Source organism: Lissotriton helveticus, chromosome 11 (assembly GCF_964261635.1).
Source record: "Lissotriton helveticus chromosome 11, aLisHel1.1, whole genome shotgun sequence".
In the NCBI taxonomy this organism is placed as follows: Eukaryota; Metazoa; Chordata; class Amphibia; order Caudata; family Salamandridae; genus Lissotriton; species Lissotriton helveticus.
The window spans coordinates 794,027,982-794,045,981 of record NC_136072.1 but is presented as its reverse complement, the minus strand read 5'-3'; the positions used below and the strand labels follow the sequence as shown (position 1 = coordinate 794,045,981).

Genomic DNA, 18,000 nt, shown 5'->3' with positions numbered 1-18,000 from the left:
AGATAGGGAGGAAGATCCATTTCTGTGGCTGCATCCAAGCTCTGAAATGCTTATCCTTATTCCATTTCTTGTCTGCAGGCCCACTTTCCTTTTCATAAGGCTTTGAAGACCTGGCTCTTTTCTTAATAATGTTTCCTTCAGGGTTAGGACTATGTAATTCTTCTTCTTCCGAGGAGACCAACTGAACTAGAGCCTTGACGCCCTCGGTCATGTGTTTGCACTTTATAAATTGCCAAATAAAATAAACGACTTGACAAAGCCTGTGAGCTCGACCTTGCTGGTCTAAAAAGATTTGTATTGTAGTCCCATAGAGGCATTGCTGGGTTTTAGGCTTAGAGCCTGTTGGTACCAGATGAACATTTGCATACTACCACAGGTAATGGGAACAGACTAGATCACGGGTCCCCAATCTTTTCTGCAATAAGAGCTACTTAACTTCCGTCAAAATATCACAAGCTACTATTATTACAAGTGTTTGTATAATAACCATAAAAGACAAGATTATATTAGTGACCACCATATACATTACCAGCAGTGATTTCACGCACAGATGCCAGCACTAATGTAAAACAAGTTTTCCAATGTTGTCAGTGTTAACTGCCTCTATGTGGGTAATCCATAACAGGCATAGCTGCAATGCCCCTGGCACCAAGGTAATAATAAGACAATTGTTCTTCCAACATCAGTATATGAGTTTTAAAATTACACACACTTGCATATCAAATATACTCTTTAAGATTTTGTTATACATATGTTAAAGACACCAACCAAACAAGCTACTAATTTAGTTGGCCAGGCTGCAAACAGGAGAGCTACTTATGCCTGGGAGCCACCAGTAGCTCGCTAACTATTCGTTGGAGAAGCCTGGACTAGTTGCACCAGGTTAATTGCCCTTGTAATATTTATTTGTAGCTTGATCTACACCCTGCAATTCTTCAAGGCCCTTTTAGGAGGGATTTCCATTTTCAAATAGACTTGAAATATTGTAAATATTTGTCATTTTGTTCATAGTAGATGTGTAATCATTACAGTACTTTTTCAGTTATTTATTGAACCTTTATGTTCCACTTGCCATTTTGTAAGTTTCTAGCCCGCAGTACCTCCCTGAATCAGCCTTTGACTGCTCTTCCCAGTTACCCTTGGAAACAAGTGTTAAAAGGGGCACTTTGTATCCAGTTGAAGGACCAGGCTACAGAGGTTCCAGGACAGCAAAGGGGAGAGACCCCCCATTGACACAATTAGGATCTAGTAAGTACTGATTGTCTGTCAGTGGACAGGGTGTGTGTAATTGGCCATGATGATCACCCGGTCAAGAAAAGAGGGCAGCCCCAGAAGACATTGGAGGCAAAAACATTTATCGGAAAACTGCTAACACGCATCGACAAGCACCTATTCATGAGCCTGTATGTGAATTATGAATTTCATGTTGACGTTTCTCAATGTCTAAAATTTCATTTACACTCCGCTTGTCTTCCACACTCCGAGATGATAATCAATCCCACTGTATGTATTCCACATATACCTAGGGAGGGACCTGGACATTTCAAAGTGTACAGAGTACATGGAGGAAAACTCCGTCGGAAGAGAACTCCCAGACAGTTGCACATACAAGTACAGCTCATCTCCGCGACATAGGTCAGGCATGTCACTCACCACTCACTAAAGGTGTCCTGGTAAAAAGGCCTGTGCCCCTCGTCTATTAATCCACTGCCACCTGCCTTTTATTGCATAGCCTAGGTAGGCGCCCTCACTCCAAGGAAGTCCACGCTGGTAGTTCCCCACTCACCAGAGGCCAGCTCTGATGTGAAACAGAAAAGTAAAGATGAGGCACCTCTGTTGGGCTTGGATGAATATCGAGGTAAGTGGGGTAAAAACACAGTGCCAACCTGAGACAACAGATAGGGCAGCACAGTGCAAGGCCTTACAAAGAACATTTTACCCAACAAATGTCTCCTTATTTTTGTAGTGTGCCACAGGCCATTATTTTATTATTACAGTATTTCATGCTTTTAAGTGGAAATAATACATTACGTAACCTAAATATGTGAGACCCATTCCTAATTCCGTTGACCCCTGCAGAGAACCCAGCCTTTTCTCACACATCAGCCTCTGTCCAGTGAGGGCTAAGGTGCCCAACTACATGTGGCTGTGAGTACGACAGGGCATGCGTAAGTCTTCAGCTACATGCGACTTGCGTAACCTGACATTAATCTAAGACACCTCAAATGTAATGCACATAACACTAAAACAGGCCAGGACGATGCAAGATGGCATTTTCATGTGATGTCCTTATTATGCCATTCTACACCCACACATTCTACCCGGGTCAATCTTGCTTTTCATGTTCCAGCATAGTCCCAGGCCTTTTTATTAATAAGTTGAATTAGTTGTTTGGCTCCAGTTTTGCTTAGTTTTGTTGGCAGCACTTCTTAATAAAGAGGGTGGTTTCTTGTTCTCTGTTACTTAAATCTCTCAATAAAAAGACACGTCAGTTAGGCTTGTCTACTATTGAGGTTTTGCATCCAGTTCAGCTGATTTCATCTGCGGTATGGTGGTGCCATGTTCTGCAGTTCACATTCGGAATATTGCATCCAGCTCATGAGGTATCATCTGGAAGACCGTCTTTCCTTCTAGAGGCTACATCTAGAGCATTTTTTTGTACCTCTGGCTGACACAGCTAGAATACCTTGTCCATCTGGGTAGGGTACATCTCCATCAGTATAAATGATCCTGGATGCCCGTCCAGAGAAGGGCAACCAAACGTATGCTCGCTCAAACAGCAAGCCCCGAGAAGAGAGGCACAATAATGCAAACCATTGAGGACGAAAGGAAAAGAGGGATATGATGGGACACAAGAGGGATATGATGGGACACAATTTAGCAGTGAATTTACACATGTAAAGATCTCCCCAGGATCAAACGTCTGCTCTTCAACTGACCAAAAAAGATTTTGCTGTGGCGGCTAAAGCTTTTGCAGTCCTTTTTGCATTGATTTGAGTTTCTTTTGCTGGAAAAAAGTTATCATTTATTCCTGATCAAACGAATACTGAACAAGTTTGATATTGTCACTGATCTCAAGCTTAAATCTCTACTCTGTCTTTCAGGCTGCATGCGTGTACACATATGAGTTGTAAATTTTGATGGTCTCTTTAATTTCTCTATCCAGATCAACGTGGTAAAATGAAGGACCTGCATCTTAAAATTAAAGCTTGATATTAGTTTGGTGCAATGAGGACGGCCCCGCTCTCTAATGACCATTTCTGTCTCCGCAGGTCAGCACTGTTGGAGCAGGGTTTGTACCCACACCTTACAAAGGCAGACCGGCTGACCCCTGGAACCAGGACTTTGTCAAGATGCCTCATTCACAGCACAACCTCTACGAAAGTAACTTAGTAAGTCAATGTTTATTGGTGCTTTGCCAGACAGATCCAGATGTGTGACCAGATGTAGAAGGTCATTTATTAATTATGAACCACTCTATTCAGTTAAGTACAGTCTTTGGACCAGTAAGTCACGTATCCAAAAATATTTTGTGATCTGGAAAACCTTTTCTGACTCATAAAATACGATCCTTCCAAATTGCAAATCGGAAGGTATGGTATGTATGAACGGTGTGTGACCATATTTTTGGTCGCAGACCATTTAATCTGTTGCTGAATCCCTGGATGGGGTTGGTACTGATTCCCAGTGGGGTGGCAGCTTAAGGCAGAGTATCAAGTTGTTCAGGGAGTCCTACTTGCTGTCATTTCAACGTTTTCCGAAGCACATATTTTTTTACAGCAGCCCCAGTTCATTTAAGGACCTAGGGCTGCTTAAAGAAGAACGTTCTTTCCATTTTGGAATGAAGTCAAAAGGGGTGGTAGTTGGCAGTCCCCTCGAGCCATACGTGTCATTGTAGTGAAGGCAGAATGATGCAAATTGAGCTTGCCGAATAATACATAGGTCTGTTGGCAAAGTAAAATACTGGGTGCAAAAAGTTGGTGCACAATTTGTGACCACAATTTGTGACCAGTTTGTACATTCATCTGCCCCCTGGTTCTCTGTCTTGTGCATTGCAACATTCTGGTATTTTATTTGCTGTGGCACTTTAGGAGAATGGAGAGGGGAGTTGCAAAGTTATTCTTTATCAAAATATTGTGCTTTTATTGAGTCAGTAAAATATTTTGGATCCTGTGTAAGTTGTACATTTAATTGGGGAATACATTGGCCTGCAGCTTCAGTAACATCAATAACTCCAAATGCAGATCTGATCTCCTAATTTTATTCAGAGGTCTCTTTGTATCATAACATTTGCACTGGCTAATGCATGAGCATTTATAACTGGGAAGTCTGAGACAAAACAGGTGCCAAGTCACTGTTACGAGGTTGGCATAAGTGACAGCAAAGTCTCACTTGCAGGTGCCATGCTGTGAAAACATGTGGTTACCAGAAGACTACACATTTTTACGATGTGAGCTTTCTTTTAACATCGAAAACATGTCGGGTGGTCTAGTCTTGATCCCTTTGAGTGATGAGTGAATCCAATTAAGTACCAGACTGCAATGGTTTGCAAAAGGTTTTCCCAGAATTGGAAACATGGCGTCCCCATGATTTATTTTTTAAACCCATTTTATTGAGGTTTAATCAAGCCCAGCGGTTAAACATTTACACTCATAAATAGTCGATAACGTCCCATAATATATTCATACATATAGCGAAAGTGACCCGGGGAGCAAGGCACCTTCTTCTCCACCACTTCCGCCATGGCAGTCGTTGCTTCCTCCCAGCACTACTGCAGGGTCGGGCATTGCCACAGCATGTGTATGTAATCTGCTACTATCACTCCACATCTTGGGCTGGCCGCGTCTTCTACTCTAAAGTATCTATTAATGCGGTCTGGGGGGACATAGAAGTTAATCAATTTAAATCTAGCGTTTTGGGTGATTTTCGGTACTCTATCTAGTAATTTAGTCCAGCCTTTCTCTGGGATGAGGATTCCAAGGTCATCCTCCCATTTGTTGCACAGCGTCTTTAAGTGTAAAAGTGAGCCTTCCCGTATTACCCTATAAAGGGCCGTCACTGCTCTGTAAGGGCCTGTGGATATCACAATGTACTGACAGGGCCTGTGGAGTTGTGTTTCTGTGAGCCCCGTGTTCCGATGTTTACGGAGTGCCGTTGCCACCACTCTATGAAGCAGGAAGTGGCCTTGCAGTAGAGAGAATTCCGTCCTAAATTCCTCAAAGGGAAGAAGCTCCCTGTCGAGGTACAGAGCTCCTACCTTTTTTACCCCAGCTGTAGCCCACCCCAATAGGCCTCCCCACTTTCCACCATGAGGCAATGCGTTGAGCACAATTAGGGGCAGGTCAGGAGAGTACGATGGCGGCCCTGTGATACAGAAAATCTAGTAATAGTAACACAAGCCACATTATGTAGCCCATGGTACTTGTTTGGGATAGCAGAGGGGTTGCATTGGAACGTAAGGGGTACCAGGTGACAGAAACCGATAACTGTAAATGTTGTCATGAAGGGTATGAAAGAATGTGGGCGTGGGGGTTTAAGAGGTGTGCAGTAATCCCTCGCAGACCCATTACAAGCTCCAGGTAATTGTGTCTCCTGAGGCGGAAGCCGGGAGCTGTGAAAGCGCGATTTTAAAAATTTTTAAAATTTGAATATTGCACTGTTTTCTTTGATTTTACAAAAGAACATCTCCTCACCTGTTATCCCAGGCATCCCTCACCACCGTACAGCGGACTCTAGCGCTGAAACGGGACCCAAACACCCAGGCTCTTTGACGCCATCGTAGCGAGGAGCACGGACACGCCCCTTCGCTTAGGCCACGCCCACTGCAAACCAACTATATAAGCGCCACGAGTAAAGCGACGCTTGTATGTAATTGTGTCTCCTGAGGCGGAAGCCGGGAGCTGTGAAAGCGCGATTTTAAAAATTTTAAAAATTTGAATATTGCACTGTTTTCTTTGATTTTACAAAAGAACATCTCCTCACCTGTTATCCCAGGCATCCCTCACCACCGTACAGCGGACTCTAGCGCTGAAACGGGACCCAAACACCCAGGCTCTTTGACGCCATCGTAGCGAGGAGCACGGACACGCCCCTTCGCTTAGGCCACGCCCTCTCTAGACACTTCCCCTTCCTATAAATATGTGCCATCACAGAACGCGCAGCGGGCAAGCGCAGCGGGCGCGCCGTTTGCGCGCCGTTTGCGCGCCTAAGGCAAGCCCGTCTGTGCCCGTCCGTGCCACGACCGGGCCCAGAGCATGTCACGCCGTCCAACCCAAGGTATGCACCAACCCAATGCCTACTCTCACTAGAGAAAAAATCCTCTCCCTAAACCACAACAGCAATAACTGTCACAATGTGATCAATGTTGACAAATGGTTAGGGCCTTTATGCTGCCATTCATGTAAAATCTCTCTCACCCCGGAGAAACTGTTACCTGTTACGGAAGACTCGACTCTTGTCAGAGGAGCCCTAATCAATGCCAGGTCAATTTGCAAAAATGGAGCTCATATCTATGACCTAATTACAGAAAACGACTTTGACCTACTATTCGTAACAGAAACCTGGCTAAAAGCATGGTGCAACCCTGTTATAGCCCAGGCTGTCCCCCAGGGATACCTCATCCAACGAATCGATAGACAGGAACAAAGAGGTGGTGGCCTAGCCATTATCCACCGTGACTCCATGAAGTGCTCCACGTTCGAACTTTCGGACATTAAGGGAGCAGAAAGCATGGGTTTCCGCATTCAGATAAATGACGAGAACACCTTTGCTGGCGCCCTCATCTACCGCCCACCAGGACCACAGAACGGTTTCCCACACAGCTTCGAAGAAGCACTCAGCACTCTCACCATAAAATACGCCAACTTCACCGTATTAGGCGACTTAAATTTCCATCTGGACAAACTTAACGACCCTAACACAATATGGCTCAATGAACTAACCGATATCCTGGGGCTGGAAATACTGACCAAAAAGCCCACACACAAAGCAGGTCACATTCTGGACTGCATTAGCACCAATCTCTCTACCCTAACTGTAGCAACTCCCCTGCCTCAAACGTGGACAGACCACTGGCTGATCCCTTTCAACCTCGCTCTAAAAAAAAGGGCAAACACTCCCAATCCAAAAGTCGACACCCAGGCACAGACAGATTGGAAGAAACTAATAAACTCCCCCAATCTGCACCTCGTCGCTGAGAACTCGAAACCCCTCCCCACTGGCTGTACTGAAACAGACTACAGCAATTTCTGTAAATGGATCACTGATCTCGGCGGACCCCCCAACCCGCAAAAAGCGAGAAAAAAGCAAAACAAAAAACGTGCCCCATGGTTCTCCCCCCACCTTAAAGACAAGCGCTCAGAGGTTAGAACCCTTGAAAAGAAATGGCGCCGTACCTATAGTGATACTGAACTCCTAGACTACAAAACTGCTAGGAAACACTATCACGCAATGATAAAAACCGCCAAAAAAGATCATTTCCTTGATGCCATCACTATGTCCAATAACAATCATAAGCAAATCTTCAAAATAGTTGATGACTTCATGAACCCCAGAATCCTCAGACAAGATATCCCACCTTCACCTACCCTGTGCAATTCGATAGCAGACTACTTCGAACAAAAAATCCAAAATCTCATTAAAGACTTTCCAGACCCCCCTGAATCCCTTTTCCAGGAAAATCTACCACCTACCAAAAAAAACCCGCAGCTAAGTAAATTTGTCCCGGTCAGTCTTGACGAAACTCGCCAAGCTATCCTCTCCATCAAGTCAGGCTCCCCTTTTGATCCGTGTCCCCCTCTGCTTCTCCAAACCATAGTGGACACAGTTAACCCTACTATAAATAACATCATTAACTCTTCCCTTGCCACTGCTGCCATTCCATCTGAATGGAAACTCGCTGCCCTGAAACCCCTTCAAAAAAAAACCCTAGCTGACCCTACCATACTTTCCAACCTCCGCCCTATATCACTGCTTCCACTACTGTTCAAACTCACTGAGGCAGCGGTAAACAAGCAGCTGACCACATTTCTGGAGGAAAACAACCTACTACACCCGAGCCAGGCAGGTTTCAGAGCAAAACATTCCACGGAGTCAGCCCTCCTACATACGGTGGAGACCCTCAAGACAGCAATGGACCAAGGTAAAAAAGCCGTCCTGATCCTGCTCGACCTGTCGGCGGCCTTTGATACGGTCTCACATCCCGTATTAATTGGCCGCCTGGCAGACTCGGGGCTAACAGGGACTGCCCTAAACTGGCTGACAAACTTCCTCAGCCATAGGAAGCAAGTCACCATACTGGGGAACTATCGGTCAGACGAGAAAGCACTCAATACAGGGGTGCCACAGGGCTCTAGCCTAAGCCCAATTCTTTTCAACCTGTATATGACCCCCTTGATAGAGCTCATCACCTCCTTCAACATCAGCACTATATCGTACGCTGATGACACTCAGCTCATCCTTGTTCAAGACAACACTACTACAGCTGAAGAAAATCTGAGAGACTGTCTTACCGCAACTTTTGAATGGATGAGAACCCACCACCTCAAGTGTAACTCGGGGAAAACGGAAATCCTCCCCTTTGGTCAGGATAACCTCTTTTGCCCGAAACAGTGGTGGCCCCAAGACGCTGAGGTCCCGCCAAACACAATTAATCAGCCCGCAACCTCGGGATTAGGTTTGACGAAGCTCTCTCCTTCAAGCAACAAGCAGGTACCGTGGCAGGGTCCTGCTTTAACATCATCAAGGGCCTGAGAAGGTTTTTTGACCTCCTCCCCCTGACGGCCAGGAAGACAATAGCAGTGGCCCTCATCACATCCCGTTTGGATTACTGCAATAGCATCTACGCAGGTTCCAACAAAAGTGTCCTGCACAAACTGCAGATGGTGCAGAATACCGCAGCCCGCCTAGTACTGAGGCTGCCCAGGAAGTCTTCTGCCTCGGCAGCACTCAGAACCCTACACTGGCTGCCTATTCATAAGAGAGTACTATTTAAAATCTTACTTATCACTTTTAGAGCCTACCACCAGTCAGGTCCCACCTATCTGTCCCAAAGGTTTGGAAGATACACCCCCTCTCGATCGCTCAGGTCCTCCAACCTGAACCTACTGGTGGTCCCCAGATTCAGACTCTCAACCAAAGGTGGAAAATCTTTAGGTTTTTTGGGAGCCAGAGCCTGGAACAAGCTCCCCACCCAGATGCGCCTGATCCCTTCAGAAAACCTGTTTCGTAAGGCTCTCAAAACCTGGATTTTTAATGCATCTGACACCTTCGTCCTAACACTTATTTAACTTAACATTATTTAGTTCAGCCCCCTCTCCTCCCTCCCCTTACTAGTCGCCCGTACATTTCCTTTCTCCCCTCCTCTGTCACACTTTTACCACTAGCGCCAAGATGCTCCTTTGGAGTGTAAGTCGCGCTCTATAAAAACCATATCATATCATATCATATCATATCAGGTTACTCTTAGAGGCCGACTCATGAGGTATCGCTGTCCAGCCTTCCCATTTTTTAAATCATTTTTATGTCAGTTATTGTGTTATTTTAAATTGCTAATTTTAATTGCTTTGCGGCTCACTTACTATTGCACTGAATGCCCTCTGCCTCCTCAGTCCGCCATGACTGATCAGCAGTCGCTTGCTGCCAAGGGATAGTGTGTCACTTGGGCTGCCCACTTACTGGTTGTTTGGCAGCGAGGTTAGTGGGCTAGTCGTTCTCTTGAAATTGAGAGAACTTATTTTGCACGTGTGCATGGACATGTCACACCAAAGGCAAGCGCGTCTTCACCCATCCACGTCTGTACAGCACCCCGTGCCAGACCCCTGGCCGTTTGCTTATCAGAAAGACCTTCCCCCTTGGTTTACTCAAAAGACTTTCTGTTGAGTCTGAACCATAAGGGTAACCTACCTCCATGCGCACATTGGATTTTAATTACCTCTATCACAATGTAATTTGTACTTGTCCTATTTGTGGCTTTAGGGTCTCTTACCCTTTTTGTTGGGAGGGGACATTAACTAATGATGACACTTCCTCAGTTGAAAGAGCAGTCAGTAAGGGGAGTAATACGTGTAAGGACAACCTTAAGGATTCCTAATCAATGCCAGGACCTTAAGTAAGCATAACACGGAGATTGCAGAATTTGTGTTAACACATGACCTGGACTTGGTTTTCATCATGGAGAAACGGGTGAATGCCTTGTTGGGTCCTGACTTGACTGGTGCAATTCCTCAATTTATGCTATCCTCAGGGTGGACAGACCTGGAGGTGTTCTAGCCATTGTACACCAATTTAAATATCAGTGTCATATGGAATTGCTCAAATTTACTGGCCTGTGTGAGGCTTTTAATTTCTCCATCAAAATTTCAACCACTGAGTAATTTTCTAGCATCCTAGTATACAGACCTCTGGGTCATAGGTCTTTGTTCCCGACCGAATTCGCAAACCTGATTGAACAACATCTAGCCAAAAATAAGGTCACTCTTATGGGTGACTTTAACTTTCACCTAGAAGTGCCCTCAGAAGCAACCCTTGTTTTGAGGCTGAAGTTGCGGATTCGGGAGCCGCCAAACTAGCAGCCTGGTTGAGCTCTGCATCAGAGGTGGCCGTGCCCCTTGAGAGAGTCAAAACTTGCAGGAAGGGACTCACAGCACCATGGTTCACCGAAAGGTTAAGACTACTGAGGCAGGCCTGCCATCGGCATGAACATGGATGGAGAAAACAGTATGAGATCCAAGGCAACATTTTTATATAAGAACGCCATTAGAGAGTATTAGAAGGCCATTCGAGAAGAAAAATCTCTCTTCTGTATGAAGAAAATTGAATCCGTAAGCTCCTCTAAGGAGCCTTTTAAAGTTATCCACCAGTTTGGGTCTCCTCCAGTTTCCTCGGAAATTGAGGGCTCAACTGAGCTCTGTAACAAGTGAGCAGGATTCTTCCATTCTAAGATTACTACTATTTATAAAGAATTTGAACCGGCTAATCAAGAGGTTCCAAACTCTTGCCTTACTGCTACCTGAAATCGTGATCACATTAGAACTGTCTCCCTCTAAGATTCTCCAACTAGCAGTGAGCACAATAGTTCCACCTCTAACTGCTGTTATGAATAGAGCAATTAATTCTGGGTGCTATGCCCGGCTGTGGAAAGAGGCAGCTGTCCGGCCTCTTCTCAGGCAACTCAGTCTTGACCCCAGTGACCTGAAGAACTCTCACCCCATCTCCCTGCTACCCATCCTGGCTAAGATCTTGGAGAAGCATCTTAACCATCATTTGATGGCGCATGTGGCGCAACAGAGTCTGCTGGACATCTCACAGTTCGGTTTTAGAAGCCATCTCAGTACGGAAATGGCCCTTATATCTGCAACAGACAGCATCAGATATCTTGGTGATGCAGGGCAGGCAGCGGCTTTGAACCTTTTGGATCTTTCTGCAGCCTTTGATAACATCTTTCGTACCTTACTTACTGAACCTTTGCAGACCTTGGGTATAGGGGATATGGCCATGCAATTGCTCACTTCATTCCATACTGGTAGATCCCAGAAGGTGATCGTAAACTAATTCAAATCTGACCCCTACTCCCTGCCCTGTAGGTCCCTCAGGGATCCTCCCTGAGCCCTACACTGTTCAATTTATCGGGGTTTCTTCTCGCCAGAATTATCCGATTCTATGGGCTGCTGGCTGCGTTGTGTGCCGACGACACACAGATCATCGTGTCCCCTGACATTAGATATTCCAAAATATATGTCAGTCTCAAAAAGATTGCGTGAACTTCACTCGCCTACTATATAGAAGCGCGTCGCCTTCAAAGCCATGTGTATTATTCATAAAGAACTGTATAGTGCCGGTCAAGGGGGAATTAAAACCATGTCCCCTTGCAGGTTTTTCCAATTGGAAGCTCACAATCTAGTTGCCAACCCTAAAATTCAGAGGAAAAGATGGGAAGGCAGAGCCATCTCGGTTGCAGCTTCCAAAATCTGGAATTCCCTCCCCCTTCATTTAACTGGTATGACAGGGCATGCTCCTTTTAGGAAGGCCTTAAAAACCTGGCTTTTCTCTTTGTAACCTGGCCAGGGCAATGGGTAGGGGTACTATCAGGATTGGTTTCCAGCGCCTTGACTCCTTTGGGCATGGTTGCGCTTTACAAATTTATATAATTCATTCATCCACTGCAGACAGTTATTGGTGAACAAGCAAGGCAAAGAAAATTGTGTGACTGGGAAAGTGCAAATATGAACTGCTGCAATTCTTGCAGATCGGATCAGCCAAATGTGGTTTTGCAACGTGTGGTGGGTTATAGCTGGATGGGTGGGTTGAAAGTGCTATAGAAATGTGCTTAGTGTGGGGTTGAAGGGACAATGCTCTTACTGGGTTTTAGGTGGGTATCAGATGTGTATGGTTAAATGCATATTCCGGGTGCTTGTGACTATCATGAAAGCTGATGTTAATGAAACAAATTTAACTATATTCATTTTTTTCAGTCATTTTCAGGCACGAAATGGCGCTGGAACGTGATTACTAAAGCCCTTAGAAAGAAAATGTCTTGTGCGCATGACATTGAGGTAAGTTCAATTAAAAGGTTTTAGCACAAGAGTGAGTCCCACATGTGCTAACACTCTGTGAGTCAACTATCATCTGTGCACCTGTGCCTGCTGAATCCATGGCTATATCTGTCACACTGCACTGAAAGTTGAAGTGCTGCTTGAAGTGCTGTACTTGTTCTATGTATGAAGAGACCCTGCAGCGTTCTTTGTGTGATAGAGGTGTGCACTGCTCTTGCATGAGCTTTAGCTGGTTTGTGCATTAGCTAAGCTTCCACTGCCTCTACATGTGCTCTCCATCTGGTGATTTTGTGAGACGCTTGCACTATTATTGTCTGGGCTTTGCCTGTTCTGTTTGCGAGGTGAATGTTGCAATGCCATTCATATCCAGCACTTGCTCTTTGTGTGATTGAAGCTTGCACTGATGCAACCCATATGCATTTGCTTGGCATGCGAGGGGCACTTGTTCTGCAGCCATTGCTGTACTTAGTCACTATGGAAGGTATTGAAAGCCATACCTGTTTCTGCCTGTGCTGTATCTGTTCTATTGTGAGAGTAGCTGTGAGAGCTGGTGCATGTTTGGCGCCTTTTTTGTGTGTGATGGAAGAATGCACTGCCCATGGTGTTACTGTGTCAGAGGGAGTACTGCTGCTGGCTATACCTTCTGAAGTCTGATTCATAAATGCCTTTGTGAATCACCCCCGAACTGTCCATCTCCCTATTAGTAAAAGTGCAAAGAGGGCACAGTTGTTTCTATTTGTCATAACTGTTTATGACTATTCGTATTTATCATAGATACTTCTAACGGCAGATTCCTCAACTTTGAACTCCTCCTGGCTGGATCCAGGACTTATCGTGCAGTTGCCTTCTTTACATTCATAGATGGTGCTGTTAGATTTGGTAGCAACTTCACATCATATCCATAAGTGACAGCATGAAGAAGTATAAAGGCGGCAACCCTGCACACTGAAGTCTTCTTCTTTCAGTGTGCTAGAAACTGTCTCCCCTTAAGACCATAGGATTTCAAACAGTGCCAGGACTGTAGGAAACAGGTGCTGGTCACAGAGCCATACTATGTCTGGCTATGGTGTCTAGGGTCTAAGCATGAAGTCCTGAAACAAAAGCTCCCTGATGCAACCAAAGGCCTTTAGGCAGCAGGAGGTGAGGCTGTATGTAACTGTCCACAACAAACTGGGTCCAAGTCACAGGCCCACCCATGCTCTAGGTCCCGGTCCCGTTCCATATCACCATCCTCAGGTAAGTTGAAGTTGAAGATGAAGTTGAGAGACAAGACTCACCAGAAGCACAAGACGCTAAGTGGTACATGTCCTTGTCTCAGGACTCCAAACCCTAGAAGGAATTGTGCAGTCGGCACTCAAAGGACCTGACTTTGCTCCCTTCATGCAACTCGGAGCCCATTCTGAGGCTGGTCCCGACACACCGAGTTCCCCAGCCTGGTACGACCCTGAAGCAGATAGATGCCTTAAGGGAGTTTTTAAGGAGATGCTGCCTCTTTCTGGAACACCCTCAGGCCTCATGGAGCTGCAGGGGCTTGGTCACCATCTGGTCATGTCGGACCTCTGCTCAGGCTCCTCAGACATTGGTCCACACTTCCACTCCTGCTGGTCGGTTACAACTGCTCCGGTGCCAGCCTCCACTCCAGTGGCACCTACTGTGGAGCTGACTCTGATGCCTGCTTATGATCTGGAGGCGTTATCAGCCCATGGCAGCCCCATGTCTCATTATAAGATTGCTGACTCACAGCCGCCCACTTTGGATGAACTCCAGCATCTCCATTTACACCATGGGATTGAAGACTAGTTCGGATTAGAGTCTGACTCTGCTCAACGATTTCTACATGTTCCACAGGACGAACATGACAAGGAAGAGGTGGATGATTTACTCCCCTCTTATTACACTAATCCTAGCCTATATTTAGATCTAGAGAGTGCTTGTGGCCAGGAAACTTCCATTGAGACATAGTCGGGCTCCCCAATCGGGCGCTTCCCACTGAGGAGAGTTCCTCTGTTGCAGCAGTATAGGTCAGAGCAGTCTATGTGTTAGTCCTTCAGCTATCTACTGAGCTACTTGTGATCACTCCTGGGTTCCGAAACGGATGGCTCTGAGGCTTCTTGGCCTTGAGCATCCTTCTGTTCCCCAGGTCTATTGGCACATGAGGGTACTGCACTGGAACTTACGCCTGTAGTAGGCACAGTCCTAGTGCTGCCTTTGAAAAACCTCTGTATATTGGAAGAGGTAGCCCAGGACCTTAAGTGGGGTCTGTTGGACACCAGTCTGACCAGCGGCAGACCCAACCCAGAGCTCACAGTAGGGGCGGACGTATCATCTTTGGGCTCCGGCAGTTATCTGGGAGAGATAGAAATCAGGGGCCTTTGTTCCCTGACAGACCACAGGCAAAACTCAACCTTTTGAAGCTTAATGCCATTCGGTTGACTCTAATGGCCTTCCTCCCGTCCATCTAATTGAAGCGGGTATTGTCTTGATGGATAACACAACTACCATGTGGTCCTCAACCAACAGGCCAGAGTTGGGATGTGTGACGGGTGCCAGGAGGTACTGCGACTCTGAAAGTGGTTGGACCTCCAAGAGATTATTCTGATGGTCAACCATTTGTCGGCCTTGCAGGAGGACGAGCTCGGCAGACATCCTCTACCTGACAATGAATGACCTCTTCATCAAAAGGTAGCTAAAGTTGTCTTTGCCCACTAAAGCATTCTTTTAATCTTTTCACCAACACCAAGTACAGGCAGTGTTATAATTAACGCACAAGGGAGTTTGCATCAGGAGGCACGCAGGGAGACTCATTCCGCCTGCAGTTGGACCTCAGTTTACTGTAAGCCTTTCCTCCCCTCCCCTTCTACTCCTGCCCTGAGTTCTGAATAAGAGCAGGAATTATCCTCATAGCCCTGGCTTAGGACTTGAGACTTTGGGACTACTGAGCCTGAGCGTTTGTACTCTGGCCTGTAAACCACTTCGCTAACTACCTTTGTCTCAGCGACAGAGTCCTGCACCCATACCTCAACAACCTGTTCTTCCATGTGTGGAGACTGAGCAGTACCAATTGCTTGTAGAAGTCATGCATATTATTCTTGCAGCTGGACTCTCATCTACCAAATATTTATCCCGGTCATTTACTAAAGTTTGTGATATGGTGTTTGGACCATTAAGTTGACCTTCTTCAGGCCAGATTGTTGTTTTGATGGTTGCTTTACCTTTGGCCCAGGAGGGCCTTGCAGTGAGCAGTAGTGGGGAGAGAATGTGGCTTAACAGCCAGAGCTGCCATCTTTGGGTCAAGGAAACCAGGTTTGAGTCTCAATGTCAGCTCAGCATCATATAATTCTGTGCAAATCACTTAATCTCCCCTTGCCTACAAAATAGAAACTAATGTGTCCTTGTGTATTGAAACTGGTGCTCATCTAAAGCGGTCCAATACCTTTGGGTCAAGTTTGTGCCATATAAAAATGTAAACACTGCCACAACAACAAAAATGTTTATCTGTCCTTTTCGCATTTCTATGTTTTCTTGACCAACCCTTGTTTTTCAGGTCACCAGTTGAGATGCATTTTTTAACGAGACACTAGTATTTTTCTCCTTACACTCTGTATCTGAAAGAGACACGTTAGTGATGGATTCCTTACCTTGGAATATCCCCAGGCGTCAGACTGGATACTGAAAGTTTTTACTTAGCAGTACCCCTGCTCGTCAGTAGGTGGCGTCCTGCGCTTCCGGGTCCGTCACTGACGTCGTCAGCGCCGAGATGACGTCACGGAGGGTACTTAGGTGCCACCCATGCGCTTCGACGTCAGTTCTTTCTTTTTCCGCGCCAGTAAACGCAGATCTGGATTGAGCACGTACCTCAGTCACTTTTCGACTGCTATTTTGAGACTTTTGTCTCCCCCCGTTTTTCTCCCTTTGCACGTAGGGATGCCCGGCTTTAAGTCTTGTGGGGCCTGCCGCCATAATATGTCGGTGGCGGACCCCAACAATGTTCGCCTCGACTGCCTGGAGACCGATCACGACTCCCGGGTCTGCCGGGATTGTCGAGCCATGGCCCCCAAGGTCTTGCGGGAGCGGCGTAGGAAGTTGCTGGAGGTCCAGCATTCGTCACGCCGCCGCTCCGGGTCTAGGAGCTGTTCCCGGGACCACTCACAGGACCGGAGCCATTGCTCCTCGGGCTCCAAGTCTTCGCCTTCGGATTCCGGTAAGCGTCGCCACAAAAAGAAGTCAAAGAAGCGTGTTCGCTCTCCGACGTCCCCCCGTCGCTCCTCAGAGGTGGACGAGGGGGGCAGGGGCACCGCCCCTGCAGCTCGTCCGGAGCCTGGGAGTCCCGCGGCCTACCCACCATACCCGGGTCCGTCGGCGACTCCTAAACAGGTGCAAGAGATTCTTGCTGCAATGGACCGCCTTTTTAGGCCTAGGGCTCCCGCTGGCATGCCTTCGGGCCTTGGTCCAGATCCTGTTGGCCCGGCAGCTCCGCCACCGGTGCCACAGGATCCTGCGCTGTTGGCTCCGGCCCCGGCGCCACGTGGTGCGGCATTGCCGGCTCCGGCTCCAGCGCATCCCTCAGCTCCACCCTTGGCGCCGCACTGGGTGCCTTGCCCCGGTTCCAGGACCATTTTGTTCCAGCCTGGGATCCGCATTGGGAGGGGGCCGTTCGTTCCATCTCTGGCTCCGGCCCCCTCTACACCGGAGGCGGACGAGGACTGGGAAGGGTCCGAGGACCCTCTTGCTCGGCAATGTGACTCCGAGCAAGATTGGGTGGATGACTTAGAGGATGCAGGCGACCTCGATGTCTCCTCTGATCCGGCGTTCGCCTCTACCCTGCCTACGATGGAGGAAGGTGCCTCCTACACGATGGTACTCCGTAGGGCTGCGGAGGCCCTCAATCTTGACCTCCCCACAGTGGTCCTCAAGACCTACCTCGTAACCGAGGTGCTACAGACGACTTCTACTTCTTCGGAGCCGTTGCTTCCTTTCAATGACGCCCTTACGGAGGTCCTCTTGGGCACTTGGTCGAGGCCGGCCACGTGGGCCCCGGTGGATAAAACCATCGCTAGACGCCATCGACCGGCACCTGGTGACCCTGCCTTCTTGACCACTCACCCTACGCCTGAGAGACTGGTCATTCAGGCCTCGACGTCGCAGAGTGCCTTTCCCACGGCCCGCCGGATAAGGACTCTAAAAGACTAGACCAGTTTGGGAATCGGTTGTTCTCTTCGGCCAGCTTGGGGCTGCGGTCAGTGAACACTGCCTGCTTGTTGGGCTGCTACCCCCATGCGGTGTGGGATGCTGTTGCTCAGGTGTTGCCTCAGTGTCCTGAGGAGGTGCAGGCTGTCCTTTCTCAAGCTATTGCTGAAGGTAAGGATGCGGCTAAGTTCGCCATTCGGTGTGAGTTGGACACCGCTGACTCATTGGGGAGGGTGATTTCTACATTCGTGGTGTTGCGGCG

At 47.2% G+C, this 18,000-nt stretch overlaps 1 protein-coding gene across 1 annotated transcript in view; it reads left to right on the top strand.

Moving 5' to 3' along the window:
- Nucleotides 1-18,000, top strand: part of LOC144791946 (poly(ADP-ribose) glycohydrolase-like) — a 478,778-nt gene that overhangs the window by 95,343 nt on the left and 365,435 nt on the right. The window contains exons 3-4 of the mRNA XM_078666771.1: nucleotides 3,273-3,392; nucleotides 12,471-12,551. Coding sequence (XP_078522897.1) covers nucleotides 3,273-3,392; nucleotides 12,471-12,551 — 201 coding nt within the window. The remainder of the gene's footprint in view (nucleotides 1-3,272; nucleotides 3,393-12,470; nucleotides 12,552-18,000) is intronic.